Raw genomic sequence first — 26,669 nt, 5'->3', positions numbered from 1 at the left:
CTGTATATTAAGGAATAGCGTGCACACACACCCGGCCCTCCCCCTCCACAGATCTCGGTGGAGGACTTTATCCCATGGTTGCTGTGACCACATCTAGGGGGGGACGGCACATGCCTCAAGTGTCCAGCATTCTGGGCACCATCCTGCATCTGGCCAGGACTTTCACAGGTGTCCAGCATTCCCACCTCCCCATGGCAAAGTCTGGCAGGGGCCTGGGCTGGCGGGGGGGGTGTTTGTTCAAGGGGCAGCTGTGAACAGGTGGTGGGGGGCAGATTGGGCTGGGGGGGCAGGCTGGGAGCCAGACACACAAATGTGCTGTGCCTCCTTTCAAGGTGTGATGTCCCTGGCATGCAGCGGGAGGGCCCCTCCTTCCCAGCCTGGTCCAGGGCAGAGCCTGCGCTAGGCAGAAGCTGAGCAAGCAATTGCTTAGGGCCCAGAGCAGCTCCAAGGGGCCTCCATTGGCTTCTTATTGTGTTGGGGGGGAGGTGCTCCAGAAATATTCCCGCCGAGCCCCACCTCGCCCGCCTCTGGCCCAGCCGTGTCGCTGGCATGCAGGGGTGCAGAGGGTGGGACAGGCCCGGCACATTCAGCAGAGTCCAGGGGCAGAGGGTCACACGGGCGCTGCCCGGTTCTGGCCGCCCTGCCCGGCTCCCCGGCACTCTCCGCGGGCGGGGGCTTGGCGGGGGGGCGGGGGGACAGAACAGGGAGGGGTAGGGGCGGCGGGGGACAGAGCAGGACGGGGATGGGCGGGGGACAGAACAGGGAGGGGCAGAGGGCCGGGGGTGGGCAGAGCAGGACGGGGAGGGGCAGGGGGCGCAGGGGGAGGGGCAGAGCAGGACGGGGAGGGGCAGGGGGCGCAGAGGGAGGGGCAGGGGCTGGGGAGGGGGGGGCATGCACCGGCCTGGCCCGGCTAGCGGGAGGCTCGTGCTGAGTTTGGGACAGCGGGTCCCATGGAGAAGCCAAGTGACCATCTGATCAGGCCGGCGGGCGAGCCCGGCTTACCGGGGGGGCCGTTGCACGGGTAGGGGCATCGCGCCGGGCAGCCCCGCGTGGGGGGGGGGGCACTGCCCCAGGCTAAAGCAAGGCACGAGCTCCAGCAGCGAGAGCGTGTCGCCGCCGCAGCCAGGCACGCGTGGGTGGCATCTCGTGAGTCGTGCGCGCGTGTGAGACTAGCGAGTTGTGTGTGTGCCCGGCTGGGGCTCTCCCTGGGTGTGTGGACGTGGGGCTCGTGCCTGGCGCGTGCTGCCCGGAGCCTGCTGCCTGTGCCCCCCAGCAGCCCGGGGCTTGGACCCAGCGGCCGCTCGCGGCGCTAGTGTGGGGCGGGGGAAGGGGCGCAGCAGCCGGGCCCCGCTCCGGGCCTCCCAGCCGGCTGCCCCTTTAAGGGAGCTGCCTGCAGCCGGGGCTCATCCGCTCCGCATCACTTGGCTCCGGCTTCTGCATCATGAAAACTTGAATGGCCAGTTGGCGGGGCCGGGAGCCTGGCGGAGGCAGTCAGAGGAGCGGGGAGCGGCGGGCAGGGCAGGGCTTCCCGCGCAGGGGCAGGCGGCTGGGGAGCCCCTAGGCTCGGGGGGGACGTGGTTTTCTCCCCAGAGCTCCCAGCACAATCCCCGCGGGGCTGAGGGGAAGGCGGAGGCGGTGGCTGTCCCTCGGGGGAGGGGGTCGGGAGCGGTCCCTCCAGCACCCCTGGGGTGGGGGGGGCTGTGCCTGGAGCGGTCCCTCCAGCACCCCGGGGTGGGGTGGGGTGGGGTGCGGTGCGGGGGCCCTGCGCCGGCAGCCCTCCAGCACCCCGGGGAGCCCTGCGCCTTTCCTCTGCTGCTGTTTTCCTCTCCCTGCCCCCGCCGGCTGTGGGTGGGACCGGGGCGAGCTCCCGGAGGGGCTGGGAGCGGGTCCATTTCAGCGCGGTGCCTCCTTTCCCACCCCCCGAGAGGAGCTCGCTCGCTCTCTCTCTCTCTCTAGACACACACACTTGCAGCCCCCCCCCCCGCCACACGCCCCCCCCCCCCCAGATCTCCACCTCTCTCCTGCCGCCTTCGCCTGGAGCGCGACAGTGGCGGCGCCGCGCCGCGGGCAGGGGACCGCCGGGCGGCTCCCGAGCCAGGCTCCGACCCAGGGGCGCCGGGCCGGGGCACCGCGATGCGCGCCCGGAGCCCGGCTGCGGCTCAGCCTCGCGGGACAGCCCCGGGCTCCGGCCGCGCTGGCCTGAGCCGGGCGGGCGAGCCTCGCCCCTGCGCCCCCGTCCCCTGGCCCGCCGCCGGCGGACCATGAAGCGCGATGAGGATGTGTGACCGCGGCGTCCAGATGCTGATCACCACCGTGGGCGCCTTCGCAGCCTTCAGCCTCATGACCATCGCGGTGGGCACGGACTACTGGCTGTACTCGCGGGGCGTGTGCCGGACCAAGGCCACGGGCGACAATGAGACCAGCCGGAAGAACGAGGAGGTGATGACCCACTCGGGCTTGTGGCGAACGTGCTGCCTGGAAGGTATGTCCCCAGCCGGACGGTCCGGGGCAGAGGCGGGGGAGGGACCGAGTCCTTCCGCGGCTTGGCTCCGCTCAGCAGCCAGCTCAGCCCCGCTCGGGGGGCACCGAGTGAAGGCAGCCGGGGCGGGCTGGAGGGTGGGGTGGGGGCTTCCCTTCCCCTCGCCGGCTTTGCTCCCCAGCGGCACCGGCCAACTCGTGTCCCGTGTGCGGTGCTGCCCCCGCTCCCCTCGGACCCCGGCTTCCGGAGCAGGGACAGGCGCGCCTGGGTATATCCCCTTCCCCAGCCACGCCAGGGGAGCGGGCACCCTGTGGCATGGGCCTGGAGCCTCGCTGGGCTGGGGCATGGGCTGGCCGCAAGAGTGTGGCCGATGCTGTCAGGATGAAAAGGAGATAGAGCCCTCCGTCCCTCCGCAGGCAGGCGGACAAGAAAGAGCCGAGCGGGTTTCCCATCGTTGCTAAATCAAGTTTCTGTTTAACCCAGCCCTGTTCTCCTTTGGTTAAAGTTAAACTTTTCTGCCTGACTCCTGCTTCCGAAGGGTCACTAATTTACTTACATCAACAGGAGCCAGCGGCCCCTTTCTACTCTAATCCCTGGTCTGGGATATGGGGTGGGCGTTAAAACTTTCTAGATACAAATACAGCCAGCGGGCGAATGGAAACTTGAAGGAAATTCATGGGCAGCTTCTGTCTGGTCCCCTGGGGAAGTTGTGGTGGATGGCTGAGAGCCCTGATGTTCCAAAGACATCCTGAAAAGAGCTGCTCCTAATGCCGGGCCTGTTTCAGCTTTCCCAGGATGCCAGTTTGGGCACCAGACTTCTTCCTTTTTCTGAACAGCTTTCTGTGCTGTCCCTTACCAGAGAAACCGCTGTTTTAGTGGGCCATAGGTCCCCCTTGATGCCCATGCTCTTTTTCTAATTCGAACATGAATGGATAAATAACACACAAGCAGGTCAAGTAGTGGTGTGCTAAGGAAGATCCTAGTCCCTGTTCCAAGTCATGAATCTGAGGTCTGGAGAGATACTCTCCACTAGTCCAGTCTTTGCTGGACTACAACTGGATGATTCCATCCATTAGACCAGCAGGTCTCCAATTTTTATATGCTGAGCCCTCTTTCCAGGAAACAAAAACCAGTCACACAGCCTCTTCATCCTGACCATGTTAGCGGGGAAAGGGACTACACCTCACACTTCAGGAAAGGCTGCATTAGATATTGTATCTGGAAGGAAGCACCTATCATGCCCACCTGCCCATCCGTGCCCCCATCACTCACTGGAATCCAGTTTCCCAAGTCCATAAATGTCTGTCAGAACTTCACTCTGTAGTGTACTTCTGCATCACTCCATGACCTCCTTGCCAGCAGCCGGAGCAGTGCTCTTCCCTGTATTCTCCATTGGCTACAAGCTCCAAACCTGACTCTGCTGTATCAACATAAGCTGCCACTTTTCTGAGTTATTTCTACCAAAAGTTTTATTGTGTGCTATTTTTATTAGGAACAGGAAATTATGATTAAGTATAAAGATGGCCTGAATCCAAGCCCTAATACCTGAGCAGTAACCAGTGAAGAGAGGAGCCAGGTTGGGAAGTTGAAATAAATTGTAGCAGCTGGTTCTGTAATGACCGGATACATGTGTTAACCAGGTACTTGGACACGGATGGCCTTTTACAGCATAAAGCTCCGTTCCTCTCCCTGCTTTGCACCTTGTAATGGGAAACTCTCTCTCTCTAACCTGGCTAAATAAGATGTGATATTTCTAAGGTGCCTATTTCCTTGGTGTCTGAAAGTGCTCAATACTTGATGACAAGTACACAAAAATGTTCCTCCTTTTTGTGTTCTGTGTGTGTGCACATGTGTAAATGGTATTAAAAGTCTGATCCAACGTTTGTTGAGGTCAGTGTGAGCATTTCCATTTGCTATGCATCAGGCCTTAATTGTACATAAATTAATCTGGGGTAAAGACACTCTTTTGGGGATGGGGACAGGTAAAGGGGGAAAGAGCCAGGTGTGTGAAAAGTGCTAGGGAAGCACAAGGAATTTCTGAAATTCTTATTTTTGTGTGTGTTACATTTTTTTTTAAATGACTGTTTTTGTGCTACCCTCACTGATGTAACTTGCTGCTTTGGAACAAACCAAGAGAGAGAACAGGGTTGGGTTGTTTTAGAACTGATATCCTGCTCTCTTGTATAACACAGTCAATAAGGTGCCACACAGCATCCAGCTGAAGCCCCAGTGTGAATAGCACAATTCATTTCCCACAGGTCAGCGGTGAAATTGTGAGATGACTAAGGAGAAGAGTGCCTGACGTTGCACTGATCACTCCTATGTTGTATTCCTGTCTTCCACCCTTCCTCTTGTCTTTTGAGGCCCCAATCCTACAACTGACAGCTTCACAGTGGATTGCTGCACCTGGACATTGGTTTCAATCCCCAGCAGTCTGCCCGTCAGTATTATTTGCAGGACTGGGGCCTTAGCTTGTAGGCTCTTTGGGCAGGGACTCTGTCTACCATTGTGTTTGTGCAGCATCTACTACCATGGGGCTTCTATTCTGAGCAGGGCATTACTGCAGTAATGGTCAGTTTGGCCACCACTCACTTTGGCTGATTTGCAGCTCAGCTACTGGCTCAAAGGGACCCTTCACTGTTAACCACTGAGCCACCCAATGCCCATGAGTAAACTGCCAGTTCCAGACGCGGTGGAATCGCTGGAGGTGCCTGGCTGCACAGCGCTAGATGCTACCGGCGCCTCCTTAATATTTGCCTGAGAAACTAGTTCGTGTTTTGTGCTCTAACTGATCTGATGCTAGAAAAGACAAATTTGCCTCCAGCAAAGGGTGAGCAGCAGATCAACATTCTCAGCTAGATAGAAGGGGACATTTTGCTGAAATAAAAGAGCTCTGAATTTCCTTCTCTAACAGAACAGCTGGACAAAATATATTGAATTAGTCACTTTGAGACCCACCTGCCTCTGCTGTGCCATAAGATGGCTGTTAAGATAGTGCATGAAATACTTTTTATGCACAAGAAATACTGACTGGCTTCTAAGGGAGATATCTCCTCAACCATACCTGAATTTATACATATTCCTTTTCCTGGATTGGAAATACTTGAATTTTGCCCTATATCAACACTAACTGGAAATGAAAATGTTGAGCTCAAAGGGGCAAAATATGCTGTTAACATTAACAGGTGCTCTCCATGCGTGGGAAACAGAACTTGTCTTGAACAGTTCATGCTCGTGGCTTTTTAATGTATTTTATGCAAAGAAATTAAATGGCAAACTGTTACGTGCTAGTTTTTCTCTTCCTGAGTGTTGATGGTAGATTATTCAAATGGCCAAAGTGAGTGTTGAGTTTGTACTGTCTCTCTGATGCCTTTTAAATACATGTCAGTTACACATGCACAGTAGCTGTGTGGGAACAATTTATGTCACATGACTGTAGAAAGCCCATAAGCAAAAGAGGATAAATCTTGAATGAATCAGCAAAGGACCCATAGAGACACCCACACTGGAAAATACAAATTAATGGTTGACTTGTTATCTAGAGTCTAGGCAGGAATTCACAGACTACCAGGCTAACGTGGCCTTTGTTTTAAATTGTAGTGTTTGAATTTTAATTATCACTTGTAGAATATGTGCCTATCTTATTAAGCTACCTTATTGTGCTTCTTGCTCAAACTTGACAAATATATTTTGTTCCTGTGCATCCTCTTTAGTGGTTTATAATAAATTGTTTTTCCTCTTCTTTGACTTCATTGTTAATATAGAAAGGGGAAAATGCACAGAACTTTTATGGAGAAAAAGAAATAGTTGAGCTGGGCTTTGGTTCCTGAAAAGTAACAGCTGTTTGGTTTCCATCAGATTTAATTTAACTCAGCAACATTAAATATAGTGCTCTTAATTGTTCTCTTCCTTACGCTGGTGTCAATTGGGAGTAACTCCAAGTTATTACAGAAGTGTAAACCAGGTGTGAATGAGAGGACAACCAAGTCCAGTTTGTTTGAATTATCCACATTTTAAGCACTGTCCTGTGCCCATTCATCTTTCTCAGGCACCTGCCTCACTACTCCCAGTCCCAAATAGAGGTCTCTCCAGGTGTAACCCTTAGGATCACCACCATCTTTCTAGAGAGCCAAAGTTATTGCTCACTTTCTTGAAGTGAGGGTGGCTAAATGAGCTTTCTGTAGCTGACCCTGTTGTGGCATTATTTGGTTAAGTAACGTAATCCCCACTTAATTGTTTCATACCCACCGCACTAGGGAGCGAGCCTCAGGCTGCTCATCAGGTGAGGTTGCCCTTCTGGATCATGCACTGGTCCATCCAGGTCAGTATTCTGCCCCCAGAAATAACCAGTGCCTGTTGCTGCAAGGATGATAAAAGCCTCCATAGCATATTAGGAAAAACTTTTTCCCTAGCAGGGTGGTGAAGCACTGGAATGCGTTACCTAGGGAGGTGGTGGAATCTCCTTCCTTTGAGGTTTTTAAGGTCAGGCTTGACAAAGCCCTGGCTGGGATGATTTAATTGGGGATCGGTCCTGCTTTGAGATGACCTCCTGAGGTCCCTTCCAGCCCTGATATTCTATGACACCCCGCTGGATAGAAATCATTCCTGATCCGCTGTGCTTTCATTACAGTGGGGTGCCCCTTGTTCATCTCACACAATTAGATACATTCATTAATGGTCGTAAAACTATCTAGTACTATTTTTAAAAAAATCCTGCAGCCCCACTCACTGTCACAGCAGCCTCCCAGCTCTTCCCCCTGAATTGTACCGTGGGCTGTTTTGGCACGGCTGGTAGCCATCTGGCTGTTAATATCCTGTTACCCACTGGCCAGAGGCCCCAGCGGAGTCAGACTCCGTTGTGCGAGGCACTTGTAGCAGGGCAGGTTCCTGTCTCTTTGCTCCACAGAAACTGCCTCAGACTCTACCGGTTGCGTATGCACCATGCGATGTATTTGAGCTCCCTCCACCAACAGCTCTAGACTGTGCAACAGTCTGTTTACAACATCGCTTCTGCTTCTGGTCCTCTCCTCTGGACCTGAGGCCTTCGGAAGCCTGGACTCAGCTGCCTGTTCCCCTCTCTGCCCCCTGAGGCTTCCTTCCTGTGTCTCTTTATCAGTCTTGAACTGATGGGCTAACTGTCTCGTTAGCTCATCCAGCCCACCTGCCTGATTAAAGGTAATTACCAATCAGCTTTCTCCAGGGGAACTAATTGGTGTCAGAGTGATCAGAGTGCAGGCCCACCTGTTAATTCCCCGCAGTCTGTCATGGCACTCCACAAACATCATTGTACGATACAGAACCTGCTCCAAAGGGCTCGTAGTCTACATCGACACGGGGCGAACAGGGACGGGTCGGCCCTTAAACATGAAGTATACGTATTTCTGCTTTGGACTGTGTTCTATTTGCAGATAGCAAATGAAATTAGGTTGTGATCACTTGTACCTAAGTAAGCATCAGTTTTTAGTTCTGTGATCAATTCATCTTTATCCATTAGAGTCAGGTCTAATATAGAATTACCCTGAGTTGGTTGCGAGGCTTTTTGTGTTAGACAGTTATTTATAATGTTTAGAAGCTACAAGGCAGCATGAGACCTGTAGCACGTGTCCCCCAAATTGAAAATCCCCCATGATAACACAATTGTTCTTTCCATACGTTATAGATAGATGTTTAAAGAGCTGCTTATGCTGTTCCTTCACCTGGTTTGGTGTCTGTAATAGAACCCCATCAGAACCTGTCCTATGATTTATCAGTTGGAACACTGATCCATAAGTATTCCAGTTCCTGTTCTTCTGGGTTGTCAATAACTCGACCACTGGCAAAGGTATCTTTGATGTAGTGTCACCGCGGCCCACTCTGTTGTTCCTGACTAGGGTGTATCCAGTCACGTTAACGGTCCGGTCATGTGACTGTATTCCTAGTGCACTTACATACAATGGGGATCAACCAGTCCCCATCAAGCCCTAGGTTTGGGGGGAGTATAAAGGTGGTATGACAAGGTGTATCAGGTCCTTTGAGGCCCCCTGCTGGAGGCTTCTGGTTCCTACCGCACCCCACCCCAGGAAAGCAACAGCAGAGCTGGATCTTTCAGGCCTGCCTAGAAAGGCTGCAGGGAAGTAGCCAATCACAGCACAGCAGCCTTGGCTAAAAAGAGCGGCGGGGCCTGAGCAGGTCAGTTCCTTGCTGGGGCCAGAGGGAAAGGATGGATGCTATGGCCACAGGAGCCTCAGAGAGAACCAGAAGTTGAGTTCTGGCTGCATTCCGCTTTCTGCAAGTAGAACGTGCACCTGAGAACTGTAACCCTACAGGCTGAGGTGGCCGGGAAGAGACCCAGTGGGAAGAAGCCCAGGGAGAACAGCAGCAGCTAACTGAAGGAGTTAAAGGGAGTAGTACATGACTGCTGTTCATAGGGTCCCTGGTTTGGGACCCAGAGTAGTGGGTGGACCTGGGTCCCCCCACCAGCCACTGGAGAAGAGGCCTAAGCTCGTTTAGAAGCCCAAGCAAAGGGCTGGAATTTAAAGGGCTCAGGGATGGGGCTCATGACCCTGGTAAGGGCAGACAGACTGTCTGGTGAACTCTTAGTTACTCCTCAGAAGGGGACTAAACTTGAGAGATGACCTGGTTGGAGATCTGGGGCAGTGAGAACCAGTGAAGACAAAGGGTCTCCAGGCAGAAACCCCTGGGGGCGCTGCTCTATAACAGGGCATGAAAGGACTTTAAAGTTAGCCCAGGAGGTACTGAGCCCAGAGATCGGGCTGAAGACGCTAACAAGGGTACAGTGATAGTCCTACCTGGACCTTTGTTACCCCTGAAGATGTTCATTTATGCATATTGACTCTGTGTGACTTGGCCAGAGGGCTGAGCCATTGAAGACCTGCCTGGCCAGGTCGGCAGCTGATGGGGCATCAAGAGCAAAAAAGAAAAATTGCAGTACCACTGCCAGCCCATAGGAGGCACTCACAAGACGTGAGTGTCCCCCGTGACAGGTGGTTTAGAGCCAACTTTGTCCCAGTCCCACCCCCTGTGGTCCTGCACCAGGTACAGCACGGCTGGACTAAAGACTCTAGACCATGGCCTCCAATACACAAGTAAAAGTCTCAGTGGAAGCGGGAAAGTGGAATTCCTGGAAGTTCTGATTTTGGAATGAGGTCAAAGAGCAAGAGCCATAGACCATGCTTCTGAAGGGAGCCAGGTCACAAACTGCCTGCCGGACCCCTGACCTTTCAAACACGCCTGTGCTCAGGTACCCAGTTTGCTTTGAACCTCCATGTAGCCAGTATTTACCCTGAGGCACAGATTGCTTTAACCAGCTCCTGAGAACTAATCTTTGAGAAACTGTCTTGGGGAGGGGGTTGTTTTCTTTGGTTTGGATAGAAGGCCTGCAGTTGTCTCTGTTAGAATGACAATGTGTTTATATGGCTCGAGTACCTGTATTCAGGGCTGTACAAAGTGACAGCTTCCACATTGCCTGCGAGTGGCACGGGAGGAGTAACAGAGCAGTCACTGTGATGGGTGAAAGTGAAATGTGTGCTGTGAACCAGCTCAGAGTTGGGCATTGTATAACCGCATAGGAGCGGTGTGTCGTCTGGCGTCTCCAGAGCTGTGACTCTTTAATAGCGGTGGAAGTCTGCATGTGAATGAGGCTTATGTGGAATTTTTCCATGTAGGGTCGCTGCTTCCATTACGGCTGTACGCAATTAGGGATGGCTAACAAAGGCTGAAAAATCCCGAGTTGAGGCCGATGGCTGTGGGATGTAGCATTGGTTTTAAAGGGAGAAGACCTTGAGGATTATTACAGGAGAAAGGGATCCTCCAGGCTTTACTGCTGTGAATAGACTGTCCCACGGGGGATAATATGCTAACTTCCCGGTGGTTAGAATACAGAGATTCAGATGAGTGTGGTTGAATGGTGAGAACGTGGCAATAGGAGTTACGATCCCTGACTCTGCAGTTGTATAACCTGGTGCAAATCGTTGCACTTCTGTGTCTGAGTTTTACCATCTGTAAAATGGGATAATGACACCTGCCTCTCAGCAGGGCTATGTGTGTTAATCCATATTTGTCAAATGCTTTTGAATCCGTGGTTGGAATGTGGTCTAGACATGCCAAATGTTATTGTTAGTCTAGGGAATATACAGACAACTGGCAGAGAGTAACCCACTGAGCTCAGATGTAGGTGGGATCACCCCGCACTCTCTGTGGACACAGAGCATTTTGTATTGGCACAGGGGAACCAATCACTTCAGCATGTGGATCAAACACTTGTCAATTACAAAGGGGAGTTTTTGTTCTAAAGCTGTCTTGAGTAGGTGATGCCCCAGCTCCCACCTGAGGATGATTTAACTCAGAAGTCCATCAAACACCTTGAACTAAACTTGCTACTATTGGAACTCCACTGATTTGAAACAGAGTCACCTCCTGGATGAACCTCAGCCCTTCTCTCCTGCCCTGGGCGTAAAACAACGGATACTTACCAAGGCACAAGTAACCAGCTTGAATTTTACCCCCACATTTCTATATATGCTGTGTGCATACAGGAAGGCAGCATTATCTAGTGCACAGAGCACTGGGCTTGGAGTCAGGAGACCTGGCTTCTATTCCTGCTCTACCTGTGACCTTGGGAAAGTTGCTTTATCTCTCTGTGCCTGTTTCCCTTTCTCCTCTGTTTAGATTGCAAGCTCCTCAGGACAGGGACTGTCTCTTGCTGTGTATATGTGCAGTACCTAGTTTAATAGAGCCCTGATCTTGTTAAAGGCATCTCCAAGCTTCTGTATTATTAATTAATAAAATATGTGGAGACATATTGGTTAAACAACTGCAAACAAAGAGTAGCTATTAATGGAATGCTGTCAGATTGGAGGCAGGTCTCAAGTGGGGTTCCAGGGGGATCTGTTCTGGAGCCAGTGTTGTTGAACATATTTATTAATGACCTGGATGTAGGTATAGAAAGCAGACTGATCAAGTTGGCAGATGACACAAAGCTGGGGGCGAAGGGGGTTGCCAACACTTTGGGTGCTAGAGCTAAAATTCAGAGGGATCTTGATACATTGGAGAACTGGGTTATAGACAACAAAATGAAATTCAACAAAGACAAAGGTAAGGTGCTGCACTTAGGGAAGAAAACCCAAATGCACAAATACAGAATGGGGGATAACTGGCTTGGCAACAGCGCTGCTGAGAAGGATCTGGGAGTTGTGGTGGATCACAGCCTCAACATGAGTCAGCAATGCGATGCTGTTGCAAAAAAAAGCAAATAAATTTTTAGGTTGCATTAACAGAGACATAGCATGCGAATCCTGGGTGGTGAGACTACTGCTCTACTCGGCACTGGTCAGGCCTCCGCTGGAGGACTGTGTCCACGTTGGGTCACCAATGTATAGAAAGGATGTAGAGAAACTGGAAAGGATCCAGGGGCGAGCGACAAAGATGATCAAAGGGATGGAATGCAGCCGTATGAGCAAAGGCGGAAGGAACTGGGTATGTTTAGTTTGAAAACAGGAGATTAAGAGGGGATATGATAGCAGTCTTCTGATACTTGAAAGGCTGCCATAAAAAGGATGGAGAAAAGTTGTTCTCTCTTGCCACGGTGGGCAGGACAAGAGGCAGTGGGTTCAAACTACAGCACAGCCGAGTTAGATTAAATCTCAGGAAAAACTCCCTAACTGTAAGAACCGTCGACCAGTGGAGCAGACGCCTGGGAAGGCCATGGAAGCTCCTTAACCGGAGGTTTTCCAAAGGAGGCTGGACTGCATCTGTCTGGGAGGGTTTAGATCCAACAAATCCTGCATCTTGGCAGGGGGCTAGACCAGATGACCCTGGTGGTCCCTTCTAACCCTATGATTCTATGATTCTAATAATGTATGATAGAAGCCTCCTTTTACTCAGGTAGGAGTGGATAATAGAGGCTGTTAGTTTTGCATTGCCAATGTTGGGGCATTTTCACAGTTGTAATGTTGTGGGGCTGGTTGTTTTAAATTCCTATTTTTGCTCATGCAAACCAGCTCTGGTCCCAGGCTTGCTATGCAACACCTACTTAATGCATTTAAAATAGAGACTGATCAGTGCAGAACATATTGTGATTTTACTTCAAAAATACCTAGATGTACCTTTTCTAAAGTGACTAGTGCTTTTTGGAAGCCCAATTTGAGATACTTTAAAGGGGCCTGATTTTTAAAGGGCAGGAGCTCTCAGCACCTTCTAAAAATCCGGCCCCTTCCAAGAGTCCCGTGTTGGACACCCAAAATCACCACTTTTGAAAGCTAGGCCCTTTTTATTTAATTTTTTTTTATTTTTAAAGTACTATAACTCAAAAATGGCATTTGTGTCCCAATGTGTCCACAATGTGCTGTGATTGCTCTGGGTATCTTGACAGGAGCTTCGATGAAATGGCCAGGATGTTAAACTTTGCTAAGTGTCTCCTATATCATACTAATTACTGCTCACATGGATTTTCCCATGGATTTTAAATGCACATAATGTACACTCCAATAAATTGACATTAACCTCATTTATCAAGTTAATACAAGGGTTTTTTTTAAATGTATAAATAGTTAGCACCACTCTGCAGCAACCACAGGAGGGCTCTTCTATAGAGAAGGGTGTCAAAGTGCATGGTTCACCTTGTAAATGACCCTCTCATTATAATAAGACAGAAAGTATCATGTTGCCTGTATATAAATCCATGGTATTCCAACACCTTGAATACTGCATGCAGATGTGGTCGCCCCATCTAAAAAAAAGATATATTGGAAAAGGTTCAGAAAAGGTCAACAAAAATGATTAGGGGTATGGAACTGCCTCCATTTGAGGAGAGATTGATAAGACTGGGACTTTTCAGCTTGGCAAAGAGACAACTAAGGGAGGAGATGATAGAGGTCTATAAAATCATGACACGTGTGGAGAAAGTAAATAAGGAAGTGTTATTTACTCCTTCTTATAACACAAGAACTCGGGGTCACCAAATGAAATTACTAGGCAGCAGATTTAAAACAAACACAAGGAAGTATTTTTTCACACAACGCACAGTCAACCTGTGGAACTCCTTGCCAGAGGATGTTGTGAAGGCCAAGACTATAACAGGGTTCAAAAAAGAACTAACTAAGTTCATGGAGGATAGGTCCATCAATGGCTATTAGCCAGGATGGGCAGGGATGGTGTCCCCTAGCCTCTGTTTGCCAGAAGCTGTGAATGGGCGACGGGAGGGATCACTGGATGATTCCCTGTTCTGTTCATTCCCTCTGGGGCACCTGGCACTGGCCACTGTCGGAGGACAGGATGCTGAGCTGGATGGACCTTTGGTCTGACCCAGTCTGGCCGCTCTTACGTTCTCTCCCTGGCTGATTCATAGAATGGCTCTGCTGTGGCCTTTGTTGTTATTAACTCTTATCAGCACAAATAGCATGTAGATGCCTAAGGAGGTAAAGCACCCAAATCCAACTCCCGTAGGCTGCTTTGACAACCCCAGCCTTGGCGCACGGGAAAGTGAAAAGGGAAATGGAATGAAAACTCAGCCTCTTCTCCTCATCTCCCTGGGTCTTCAGATATACAATTACCCAATCTATCTGAAAGGCACTTTCAGAGCCATCTAATATATCCAGTACATAGTACATAGTACAAGTGTACAAGGAGAAGGAGTGTTATCTAGTGGTTAAAGCACAGGTCCAGCAGCCAGGAGTTCTGAATCCTGTCCCCAGCTCTCCAGGAACTGACTCCTTCTGTGTCCTTGGAGAAAGGCTAGAATTGTGATATAGCCTTTTACAATCTTTGACATGATTTCTTGGACTTATTTCTTGAAGTTTTATCTCGCTACAATTTAGTTTAGTCATTGATATTTAGGAAATAGTTGAAGATGTTTTTTTCAAAAGCAATCTTCAGAGAACTCACTGTGGTTTATGGCTTCACATTTCTTCCTAAAGTTATTTGTATCTTTTCTTTTCTCTTCTCTGGGGTTAAATGTACAAATTGAATCCATCTATTTTGCCATTCCTTTTGTGAAATCCTAAAGCTCAGACTATAATGAACCATGGCTCAACATGAACCCAGACTTCAGGGAGAAAGTAAGGTATCAGCAGGCATCTAGAGAGGACTCTTTGATTAAGGAGACACCTGCTGTGATAAAGAGTGACCGTGTCTGTTTGATTACTGGTGTCTACTTTCTTTGCTCATGTATATTGACAGAGCTCCACAAAAATTCAATAAACAGAAGACATTTCAGAGTTTGCATTCCTTATTATATTATACACTATTGCATTCCTCATTATAGCATTTAAAATTGATTATATAACAAAAAAGTGTTAACTTCATTGATTGGTGGGACTAGCCCTGATGATTCACATATGAGTCTTTACAGTCTTACCTTCTAAGCTCCATGCTTAGGTCGATCAGCTCAAACATTTTAAATTTTATATTTTAGAAATATAATCTGCAGGTAGGGCTGTGCTTTATTTTAAAGCACATTCCGTGTCCTGATGAATATTTATATCCTAGGAAAATACAAAGTAGCCTGTTTGAAAGTGTTAACCTCTTGTTGCCATTACCCAAAGCAAACATAAACCTCACTTGACATGCACATCTATTTTGAGATTTCTGAGGGGAAAATATTGAATATTGGCTACAATTGACTGGATGGTGACCTTGCTTGACAAATGTATGAAATGAATATAAAGGAATAATTGTCTGAAGTGAAATTAACCTTGGCCCACCCAACACACATCAAAAAGATTTCAGAACAAAATCCATTTTTGTACTCAAATTACCATGTATTCTGTGATGACAAAAAAAAAAAAAAAAAGAAAGGATTGATTTCTGCAAAATGAGGCCCAGAAAAATCAGACCTTATCCCCCAGAGCAGAAACAGAAATCCATATTGACACTAAGACAGAGATTTCCATAATGGTGCAAAAAAGGAAAATTTGTGTGTGTGGTTGCTGAGACTGTAAATCAAAGTACAATCCTTGTGCACAGACATTATGCACATACATGCAGTTATAAAAACAGGGGCCTCTTTGTCCATGGAAACCACTCTTGCCAACAATTATTTGTTTTTAGCCCTCCTTAGAGAGCCCAGAATCAGCTCTGCATCTGTGCCTGGATACCATGCTACGGCGTGCAATATGAACCCCAGGGATCTAGAACTCCAAACCACAAAAGGCAAGAAAAACAATGTTCATGTTGTGGGGTGTTAGATCTACACCTGTCTTGTCAAATAACAGCACAATATGAATGGTGCTGGAGCCTCGTTTATTGGCTTATATACTCCTCTGCCACGTTCATTTCCCTTCAGTGTCTCCTCCTCTTCTGGTGCAGTTTGTGCTCTTGGTTGTCCCCTGTGAAGCCTTGAATGCTCTCGGATCTGGTTACTTTTGGAAATCACTTTCCCCCTGTGCTCCATTCTGTTCTGCATCCTGCCCAGTCACTCATGTTGTTGATTGCTGGGGTTGTCCTCTGCGGGATCACAGGCAAGGCACCTCTCACTTGAGCATCTCTGCCTGGGGAGCTGACGTTTCCAAGTTCTCCACCAGAGGCCAACTCCGATGCACTTTATAGAGCTCGCGTTTTTTTACTTACCATACCTCAAGGGTAGTTTGTTAAAGTATGTGCCTTTTGTGAGAGCAGATCATGAGCCCTATTTTAATCAAGTCATCTGTAAGGTCAGCTTGATATTTTGTATGTATTTGTTTATAATTTACTGTGAGACTCACAGATGCTACAGCTAAGCACAGTCAGAATAAATACCTGCAGCTGCTGTTCCGGGTTATGTGTCTTGCCCTGTGAGTAACTTACAGCGCTGCCTCTGAGACTGACCGAGTCATTCTATCTCTAGCAAGGGCAGAGTGAAGTTAAACCACTTTCTGCTCTTGTTTCAATCGCTGCCCTGTGAGTGGATTTCACTTTCTCACCATGTTTCACTGCAGACAGCCTGATAAGTGAGACTAATTTGCCATTGTTCTATTTTAATTTCAGTCCCAGGGACAAGGAACAGTACCAGAATTTTAAAGCTTCAGACAGGTGAACTGCAACTGTCAGTTCTTCTATTTGAACTTTTCCAGTTTGTGGTGTGTTGGCTACTTCATGTCTGTACCCCAACCAATTCCCATCCCGGAGGCACCTAGCCTGTAGCTATTCCATGGTTAGCACTTCCAAAGAAGGAATGATCCAATGAGTTCATGCGTACGGCATATTGTTCCATTTTGCAACAGGTAGCATGATTCCTTTATCTTGTTTGTCTCTATCTCTGCCTTGCAACATTCACCCACCTCATCCAGGCTGAGTAACTGCATTTGACAGGCTTGAAAATCTAGGCATTTTTTGTAATCCTAATAGTAGACAGGCAAATAGATTATGATTCCTGCAAAGGTAACATTTTTATGACAATATTCTCAGGTTCTATCTATTTCTGATCTCCCCTCCACCTTGGTATTTAGGCATCAAATCCAAAATTAAGAATGCTACTGTTTGGGTCTGCAAGGGATGGTCATCTCTAACCATCCTTACATCAGCCATTGCTACTCAATTTTATTAAGTAAATGTTTTTATTGTACGGAGGAAAACAAAACACCCATAGCAATTACAACGAAATAAGAAAACCCCATACAGGTAAGTACAATGTAAGGCCAGATCCATCTTACCGGACAAGAATATTTTACACTTGTTTTATTCTCGAAGAAAAAGAACCATCGTAAAGAGAAAAGTTGGAGGAAACTAGGGATAAAAGATACTCAGCATGGTATGTCAGGGAGAAGAAGCCCAGCATAGAGAATCTGCATCATATAGCAATGGCTTTAGTCTGCTAGGCCAGTTTTTTTAAAAAGAGCTCAGCAGATTGGGTGCATGTTGAGTTCTGAGCACGTAATTAGGTACCTTCAGCATAAAGATCACCTCTCGATAGTTATCTATAGGTGCTCAACTGATGAAATACACCAAAAGGTCATCAAATTAGAGGAGATATCTCCTCTTCTTGGATGTGCTACTCCATGTACAGCAGCCATATTACTTAACCTAATGTCCCCGTTTTCTCGGGGGGGAGGGGCAACGTTGCCAAGTTGTTCTTATTTAGTGCAAAAGACTAGGATGAGAGCAGAAAATGTCATGTTGTTGCAGACCTGTGAGCAGAGGAGAAGAGCAAAATGGGGGGAAAAATAAATTCAAAGTCCCTGGGAATGCCACACAACAGGGGTAATGTCATCCTCTTTTGCTGTTGGCAACAGGATAACAATAGGTCGCATTTGAGGGTTATGTGTCTGTGGCTCTCAAACACTCCTATTTTACATTTCTCTGGTGAATTGGTGATTGGCATGTGATTGTATTTTTACCAGGTATTTGTGACTTGAATTGCAATGGGAAAAAAAAACCCTGAATATCCAGAGTGGTTACTAATAAATAGCTGCCGTTATTTACATATTTGTCACTTTTGACCTCTTAAAAACTATTGCCCTGACTGTGCTGCTTCTAATCCTCCATGAATAATTCATCATCTATGCCTGGGATAAAGGCATCACCACGCTCTGGCTGTCCCCATTCCTGTCTTAGAAAGGTCGCTATGGTATTTATTCGGTCTGTTATGGCTACTGGTGGATGTTACTGCATTGATCAGCCATTTGTCTCTGTTTCTTTACAAGCATCTCTTGCCGGGACATGACTGGCAATTGCTACAATCTTCCCAGTGTTGACCAGTCCCCCAGTCAGTTAACTAGGATTCATGTGAAACTCCGAGGCTGATAGACCTGTTTTTCCCTTGTTATGACTTGGGTCAAAATGGAGTTCCCCAGTACCTTCCCTCTTTTCATGCTCTTGGTGGGCTACCCAGCTTCCTCACCTTTGGCTCTCTATGGGTACATAGGATGGCAGGTGGGTGATTTACACACTAAATCAATGCCATGTGAACCCTTCAGTGCTATGGGCTGATTCTCTATTGCCCTGCCCCATGTACTCCTGTGCCAGGTGGGTGTAAAACACTCCCCAATCAGAAGGCACATGGGCAAGGTGAATCCATTGCATGCATCCGATGAAGTGAGCTGTAGCTCACAAAAGCTTATGCTCAAATAAATTTGTTAGTTTCTAAGGTGCCATAAGTACTCCTTTTCTTTTTGCGGATACAGACTAACCCAGCTGCTTCTCTGAAACCTACTAGTACCTATGTAATGTCCATCACCCTGGTGTCTGGGCACTTCTGTAGTGACTAAGCACATGAGTCTATCTGTGTATCTCAAGTATTGCAAAGGTGCCAATCACCATGTTGTGTTTAAAGCAGTTCCCCGTCTTATGCAAGAACTAAAGTGTTCCTAAGGTTTTGCATACAGTTGATCAAACCTTTCATTAAAGACCAGATTCAACTTGGCAACAACTTTTAGCAGGTCTCTTCTTAGACTGCTGAATTGGAATTCATTTGCAAACTGGACACCATTAAATTAGGCTTGAACAGAGACTGGGAGTGGATGGGTCATTACACCAAGTAAAACTATTTCCCCAGGTTTATTCTCCCCCCTCCCCCCACTGTACCTCACATGTTCTTGTCAACTGCTGGAAATGGCCCATCTTGATTATCACTACAAAAGGTTTTCATTCTCTCCTGCTGGTAATAGCTCACCTTACCTGATCACTCTTGTTACAGTGCGAATGGTAACACCCATTGTTTCATGTTCTCTGTGTATATAAAATCTTCCTACTGTATTTTCCACTGCATGCATCCGATGAAGTGAGCTGTAGCCCACGAAAGCTTATGCTCAAATAAATTTGTTAGTCTCTAAGGTGCCACAAGTCCTCCTTTTCTTTTTGCAGATACAGACTAACACGGCTGCTACTCTGAAACTCTTCTTAGGCTGTTACTTAGGGCAGGTTTCACCACAGGGAGATAGGGAGAGATTTTAAAAAAATTCTGGGGAAACAAAATGTGTGATTACATAATTAGAGACTGTATTGTAATGCACACCCATGAGGAAGCGGGATTAAGGTTGCTCAGGCAACCTTAAATCTGGTTTCAGAGTAGCAGCCGTGTTAGTCTGTATTCACAAAAAGAACAGGAGTACTTGTGGCACCTTAGAGACTAACAAATTGTGTTTCCTAATTTTTGAGTGCTTGATTTTGCAACTGTAACAATGTTCTTTTAATGTCGTTTCTGATGTTATATAAAAGTGAGGCAGGATACTGAATTATAACCAGCATGTCTGGATACTGAATTATAACAGTGACAGACTTGTTAGAAGTGGTGTCACTTTTAATAACTGTTATCTGGGAAAGACATTCTGCTACTAAGCATTAAGGAGCAAATTAGGGTCACTCTAACACAGCTGTGTGCTGCGGGGGGCAATACCCATGCTGGGGCAACCATATGGGGAGCACTGTGGGTGGGGGCTCACCTGAGGGAGCATATCTGCGTGGGGACATAGCCCTGGGCACGGCTGTTCTTGGATCAGCACTGGCTACACCTGTCAAACAGGTGTAGCAATAGGTAGCTCTCCCAGGGCTTCCCTAGTGCCAGGGCAGGTATTATGCTTTTGAAAGCCTTTGTGCCATCAGGCTCTGGTTATATGCCCCTTCCACCGAGCAAGTCTCAAGAGAAGAAGAAGAAGAACTGAACCCTCAGATAACTATTCCGGGCCCAGACCTGCTGCCATTGAAGTTGATGGCAAAATTTCCACTGGGTTCAACAGAAGCAAGATTGGGACTCAAATATAGTTACTCTAGGATAAGAATTTAATGAGAGAGAATTGGTGCATAATCTGAATTTATCCATCCATCCTTCCATCCATCCAAGTATCTCGCTTTCTCACTCTGTCCCTCCGCCCCCCTCCTTCATATCTATATTCAGTAATTACCTTCCAAAAAGAAAAACCGAGTGGGAGTTTGAATTGTTTCAAAGCCACAGAGTTATTCTAACGAAATGCTTTCTGCTTTGAGTGAGATTTGAAAAACCTTGGAGGAGCCAGGCTAATTTATAGCCAAGAGAATCCTGAGAACTGGCCCAAGGGGACACTGAGCCCTCAGAAGGACACTAGCTGGGTACGGGGGTGGTTTGGTATTGAAAACACCACTGATTCACACCAAGTCCGTTTCAGGCTGGTTAAATCCTTGAGTCTGGGCCAGAGCTCAGGCAGCTGAGATCGAAGGTTAAATGAGATGGACTCCCATCCTCCAGATCTGTGGGTAACAGAAGGTTAGTACCGTACTCAGTACGGCTCTAACGTCAGTTGTGATAATGCACGACTGCCTCACAGAGCCATAGAGCTCCAATGTACTGTTCAGAACATACGGTATCCCCACAGCTAACATTCCTGCTGCCCCCACCCTCCCTGGGGCACAAAGCACAGAGCCCAGCTGCGGGGGAAAGTTTACTTATGGAAAAATCCTATAGCATGTCATAGGGTGAAACCGATAATATTCTACAGAAGTTACTCTAAAAACCTAAAGAATTTAACAGATAATGAGAATCTTTCTGTAGGTTTAGGGGGTTTTGAAAGCATCCTTTAGAACAGCTATAATTCTCTATTTAATCCTATAAAATGGTCCCCAAAGAAACCCTACAGAGAGGTTCTAGTTTTCTTTTAAATTATATAGGATTTTTCCCATCAGGGATTGTTCTTAAACCTATTTTCTAGTCTAAAATTAGCTTGGGGTTGATGGACAGCGGGTCAGGGATGACCTGTATGTTTCCTTCTATGGAAGTTCATTCAGACTTGCCGTACTAATATTTATTTTTCTATAGTTTGCTAATATGAAATGTGATTTTTTTTTTCAAATGCCATTTGTGGATTGATTCAGTAGAACACCTCTCCGTCTTAAGGCCATTTTACAAATTCTGTAGACATTCTTGAGTCAGTGAACATATTTTGGGGCATAGGGAGGGAGTGCCCTCAAAAATGCCAAACTAAAGGATACACTGGTGAAATAAATGTCAGTATACAGACCACAAAACCAGCATCCTTTCAAGGGTGTGAAATGTCCTGGGTGTTTCAAGTAATATAGTGGGCTCTGCTTTGCCCCTCTTACTGCAGTTATAAGGATGATCCATTAGTCAAGGTGTTAGCATGGGATTTAGGAGACATGGATTCAATTCTCTGCTGTGCCACAGACTTCCTGTGTGACCGTGGGCAAGTCATTTAGGCCAAGTTTTTCAGAAGTGGCTAGTGATTTTGGTTGCCCAGCTGGAGATGCCTTCTAAAGGGGCTGATTTTTAGAGGGTGCTCAGAACTGTCTATCTCAAACCCCAAACAACTAGTCACTTTTGGAAATCTTGGCATTAGTCTCTCTGGGCCTCAGTTCCCCATATATAAACTGGGGATAACAGCACTGCTCTGCCTCCCAGTGGGTTTTGAGGATACATACATTAGATGTGGGGAGTTCAGAGTACCTAAGATAGATAAGGGCCCTGGACAATGATGTACATTTCATTCCCCAGATTAGAAGCCCAGCCTGAAGAAAGAAACCTTAAATCTTTCTGGCTTGTAAATTAAGTATGAATTTTGAACCTGAAGCTACAGTTCACAATCATTTCCAACCAGTGTATCAACACAGGCCCAGCACAGTACACACCAAAACCCTTGCAATAAATAGGCTTTGATAGATACACTTTCTTTAAGTGCACAAACTGTAAAAGTCAAATATTGACGCTGTTAAAGAGATGAGACACGAGTTAAAAAAAAAAAAAAAAGAAAGAAAAAGGCAGGTGTTTGAGTGACCGTCTACGATCTGAAGTTCAAATACTTATCAAATGCACAGCAGAAAAGAAAAGAAATCGAATAGCATTTTTTCAGGGGAAACAAGCTGCCAAGTCTTCTCCCTGACTAAACCCGGTTTAAAGATTGACTGTACAGCTGGAAAAACTATTGATGAACTGTAAACATGAGAAGCTCACCCTGATCATGGCCTGTCAAAACCATTACACTGAAAGTGCTCTGAGCTCCTTTCCCGCATGACTCACCAAGTCTTGAGCAAATGTGTTTATTTGTAAAGATCCTTATTTCAAGAAACACTGACCTTTTTTAATGCCTTGTGCAATAAGCTTTGGAATTCTAAATGCCTTTTGGCAACTCTTTAGTCTTGCTCCAACAGTGTGATTTCCATGGCAATTTACATATATTTATCCTTGATAGTCCACATTGTACTGCTTCTTTGAAAAAGATTTACTTTTGCTGCCCTCCTAATGTAATTCAGCATGTGTAGCACTCAAATGAGATCAGACCATAAAAAGAAGGCATAGAGGGATTCACTTTATTGCACTCAGCAATTAAGTTAATGACAGTCCTCCACACCCTGTATCTGATGGAGCAGAGTGGTGAATGGCATCACACTCCGATCCACACCACACATTCCTAGGGGATTATGGAGTGTCCAGGGCTGCTACTGTGTCATATGCCTGTGGGCTGAGGGACTGCAACCATCTGAGAAAAGCAATGATCCCTTATGCATGGGCTTGGGCCCTGACTGCTGCTTAAGAATAGAATCAATACCTAAAGCAAAGAGGCTCAGCTCTGGAATTTGCTGTTCTTTAATGACCGGGATAAACTATCAGTGGTGCAGGTCAGGAAGGTCCATTTGTAACCAGGGTTGTCAAGCTATTTCATAATGTACATCCCTGAAATCTTCTGTCTGATTCTAAAAATTAGCCTCCACTAGGCAGCTGATGCTGGTCATTCAAGCTAGGTTCAATCTCTCTGCATCTTTGTTATCCATATACACACATTTCATCTTTGAGAAAGTTGAGAGATCATTAAGATTCCAGGCAATGCACTTGGAGAAAAAAATCAAAAAGTGAGAGTTTACTTTTATGTGCAACCCCAATCCTGCCCATGTCTTTGTGTGGATATGATTTGCCTATACATGCCATGATCAAGGGCTAGAAGCAAATAATACCAAATAATACACTATTTTTACAGCCTCAGACACAGATTCTATTTTTGTCACTCTTTTCAATTTACACTAAAAGAGATTAGTAGATTATAGGGCCAGAAGGGGTCATTGTGATCATCTAATCTGTAGAACACAGGCCATAGGGCAGCCTTGAATTAATTTGTTTAAACTAGAGCAGATTTTTTTTTAAAAAACATCTCATCTTGATTTTAAACTTCCTGGTGATGGAGAACCCACCACAGCCCTTGGTAAATTGTTCCAGTGGTTAATTACTCCCTTTTAAAAAGGTGTGCCTTATTTCTAGTCTGAATTTCTCAGGCTTCAGCTTCCAGCCACTGGATCTTGTTATACCTTTGTCTGCTGGGATGAAGAGCCCTCTAGTATTAATATTCTGTTCCCCTTGTAGGACTTATAGGCTTTGATCAAGTTGGCCCTAACCTTCTTTTTGTTAAGCTAAATAGATTGAGCTCCTTGAGTCTATCGCTATAAAGGATGTTTCTTCCAATCCTTTCATCATTCTTGTTGCTATTCTCTGAACTCTCTCCAATTTGTCAACATTCTTCTTGAAATTGTGGACAGCAAAACTGGACACGGTATTTCAGTAGTGGACACACCAGAGCCAAATCCAAAGGTAATATGACCTCTCTATTCCTACTCAAGATTCCTTTATTTATGCATCTGAGGATCATGTTCGCTCTATGGGCCACAACATCACACTGGGACCTCATGTTCGTCCACCACAATTACCAGTCTTTTTCAGAGTCACTGATTCCCAGGATAGAGTCCCCCATTCTGGAAGTATTGCCTGCATTCTATGTTCCCAAATGTATGCCTTTACATTCGACCAGATTAAAACTCATCTTGTTTGCTTGCACCCAGATTGCCAAGTGATCCAGATCTCTCTCTATCAGTGACCTGTCCTCTTCGTTATTTAACACTCCCCCATACTGTGTGTCCTCTGCAAAATTTATGAGTGATTATTTTGTATTCTTCCAGGTCATTGTAAATAGCATAGGGCCAAGAACCAATCCCCTCTAGAAACATTTGCTCAATAATGATTCTGCATTTACAATTATATATTTAGCCAGTTTTTAATCCATTTAATGTGTGCCGTGTTGAATTTGTATAGTTCAGGTTTCTTAATCAAAATGTTATGCAAAAAAAAAAATCGTTACTTTGACAGGATCTGTTTTCCATAAACCTAGGATGATTGTCATAAATTATATTACCCTCCTTTAATTCTTTTATTATTTGAATTCTGTTTCAGCCATTCCATTATTTATCCTGGGATTAATGTCTGGCTGATATGCCTATAGTTACCCAGGTCATCCCATTTACCTTTTAAAATATTGGTACAACATGAGCTTTCTTGCAGTCCTCTGGAACTTCCCCAGTGTTCCAAGTCTTATAAACAATCAATGTTAAAAGAGCTGGCCAAAGAGCTCTCTGGACAGTTAAACTTTGATGCAAGTTATCCAAAGCTGCTGATTTTAAAATGTCTGGCTGTGGTAGCTGCTGTTTAATATGCCCCTTAATTTTGTAACGAAAAGTATTTTATCACCATTTGATCTGAATACATCTGGCTATTTCCTAAATACAGAATATTTATCGAACACGTCTGCCTTCTTTGCATTATTATTGACAATTCTGACATTTCTGTCATAGTAATGGACCAATACAATTGCTAGAAATCCTTTTGTTGCTAATATACTTTTAAAAACTCCTTCTTGTTGTCCTGGACTCTGCTGGACACAGATTTCTCCTTGCGTCTCTTTGCTTCCCATATCAATTTTTTACAATTCCTAGTTTTGGACTTCTGTTCACTACTGTCAACTTCCCCTTTCTTCCATTTGTTCTAGATATCGCTAGATAGATATAGTTATTTTATGGCTGCTTGCATTTCCCCTTTGAGCCAGGCTGTTTTTTAACCAGTGTGGCCTTCTTCCTCAGTTGTGTGATTGTGGCTTTTTGTAGCAGCGAGTGAAATGTTCTTAAATGGCTCCCAATTATCTTTCAAATTTGCCTGTTAAAATTCCTTCTCCAAACTAATTTGGCTCATAAAGTCTAGTCAGCTTTGTGAAATTGACCTGTTTAAAGCACCAAGTAGACAGATTACTGGTCTGCACATAACAAGTTTAATCAAGTCACAATCCCTTGTACCTAAACTATCACTAATTTAGTTCTGCGATCAATTCCTCTTTCTTGTGAAGAAGAGGTCTAATATAGAATTTTCCAGTATTGGATGCAAGATTTTTCACGTTAGGAAATTGACACCTATGTTTTGAGAAATTTCAAGGACTTTTTACTACTGGCACCATGAGACCTCCAGCATGCGTCTCTCAGATTGAAGTCACCCAGAAGCACACAGCTTTCTTTCCTACACATTATAGATAAGTGCCTAAGGAGCTGGTCATCCTGTTCCCTAGTGTGATTTGGTCGTCTGCAGCCCATGCCAGCTAATACTCCATCTTGTGCTTTAGCTGTTAGGACATTGAGCCATAAGCATCCAAGGTCATTTGCTTCCAAGTTGACAGTGACTCACAAACAGCCAATGCCATTTTTGACATGGTGCCACGCCTCCTCCCCTTTTGCCCACTTGGTCCTTCCTAAACAGGTCATAACCACTGATTTCAGCATTCCAACCACATGGATCTTCAGCAATACTCACTAGACTGAATTTATGCTCCTAAATGAGCAATTCCAATTCCTCTTGTTTATTACCCAGGCTTCTAGCATTGGCGTATAGGGAACCAAAAACTTCCTTTACTTCATGTCCTTTGCTGTCTTGATTAATATTGTTCCCAACACCGTGATTTTGTGCTAATCAGGGGCTCCCTTATTCCCTCTCCTCACCTTCCCTTTTTGTTATTTAATTAGTCTAATGCTCCCTGCCTAGTCTAGCCAACCTGTCAGAGGAAGCTCTGGTCTCATTCACTGCTCATGTTTGCTACATATTTTATTTCATTATTAATTTAGCCATGCCAGGGATGCACGGCCCCCCACTGCTACAAACAGTGTTAAAATCCATACCAACGGCACTTTGCATGCACCAAGTGCAATTCTCAAAGGTTCAAAACTTAGGCAAATCAAATCCAGTTTTCCCCCAAACACAATAAGACACTCCTCCTACATACTAAATAGGAGCTAGAACTGGCATCAGCAGGATTATTGCAGAAAAGAGAAGGAAATATGATGTCATCAAAGAAATAATTCTTTAATTACACCCTGCCCATCTCTGTTTGTTTGCCCACTGCTACGGGGAGGGCGAGGTTGTCATGTGTAGGTGGTAAAGTGACATTGCCGTCCGCTGGGCTAGGTTCTTGTGACAAAGAAGAGGGGATCAGAGGGA

General features: G+C 46.3%; 1 protein-coding gene across 2 annotated transcripts in view; it reads left to right on the top strand.

The window, feature by feature from the left end:
• CACNG3 (calcium voltage-gated channel auxiliary subunit gamma 3) overlaps positions 1-26,669 on the top strand; it is a 62,582-nt gene that overhangs the window by 591 nt on the left and 35,322 nt on the right. The window contains exon 2 of one of the 2 annotated variants that reach the window (XM_077828650.1): positions 2,277-2,482. In XM_077828650.1, coding sequence (XP_077684776.1) covers positions 2,277-2,482 — 206 coding nt within the window. Of the gene's footprint in view, positions 1-2,271; positions 2,483-26,669 lie in introns of those variants that run through there. The other variant, XM_077828651.1, reaches the window with a different exon arrangement.

The sequence above is a fragment of the Eretmochelys imbricata genome, chromosome 10 (genome assembly GCF_965152235.1).
Source record: "Eretmochelys imbricata isolate rEreImb1 chromosome 10, rEreImb1.hap1, whole genome shotgun sequence".
NCBI classification, from domain to species: Eukaryota; Metazoa; Chordata; order Testudines; family Cheloniidae; genus Eretmochelys; species Eretmochelys imbricata.
This window is presented reverse-complemented; position numbering and strand designations above follow the sequence as displayed.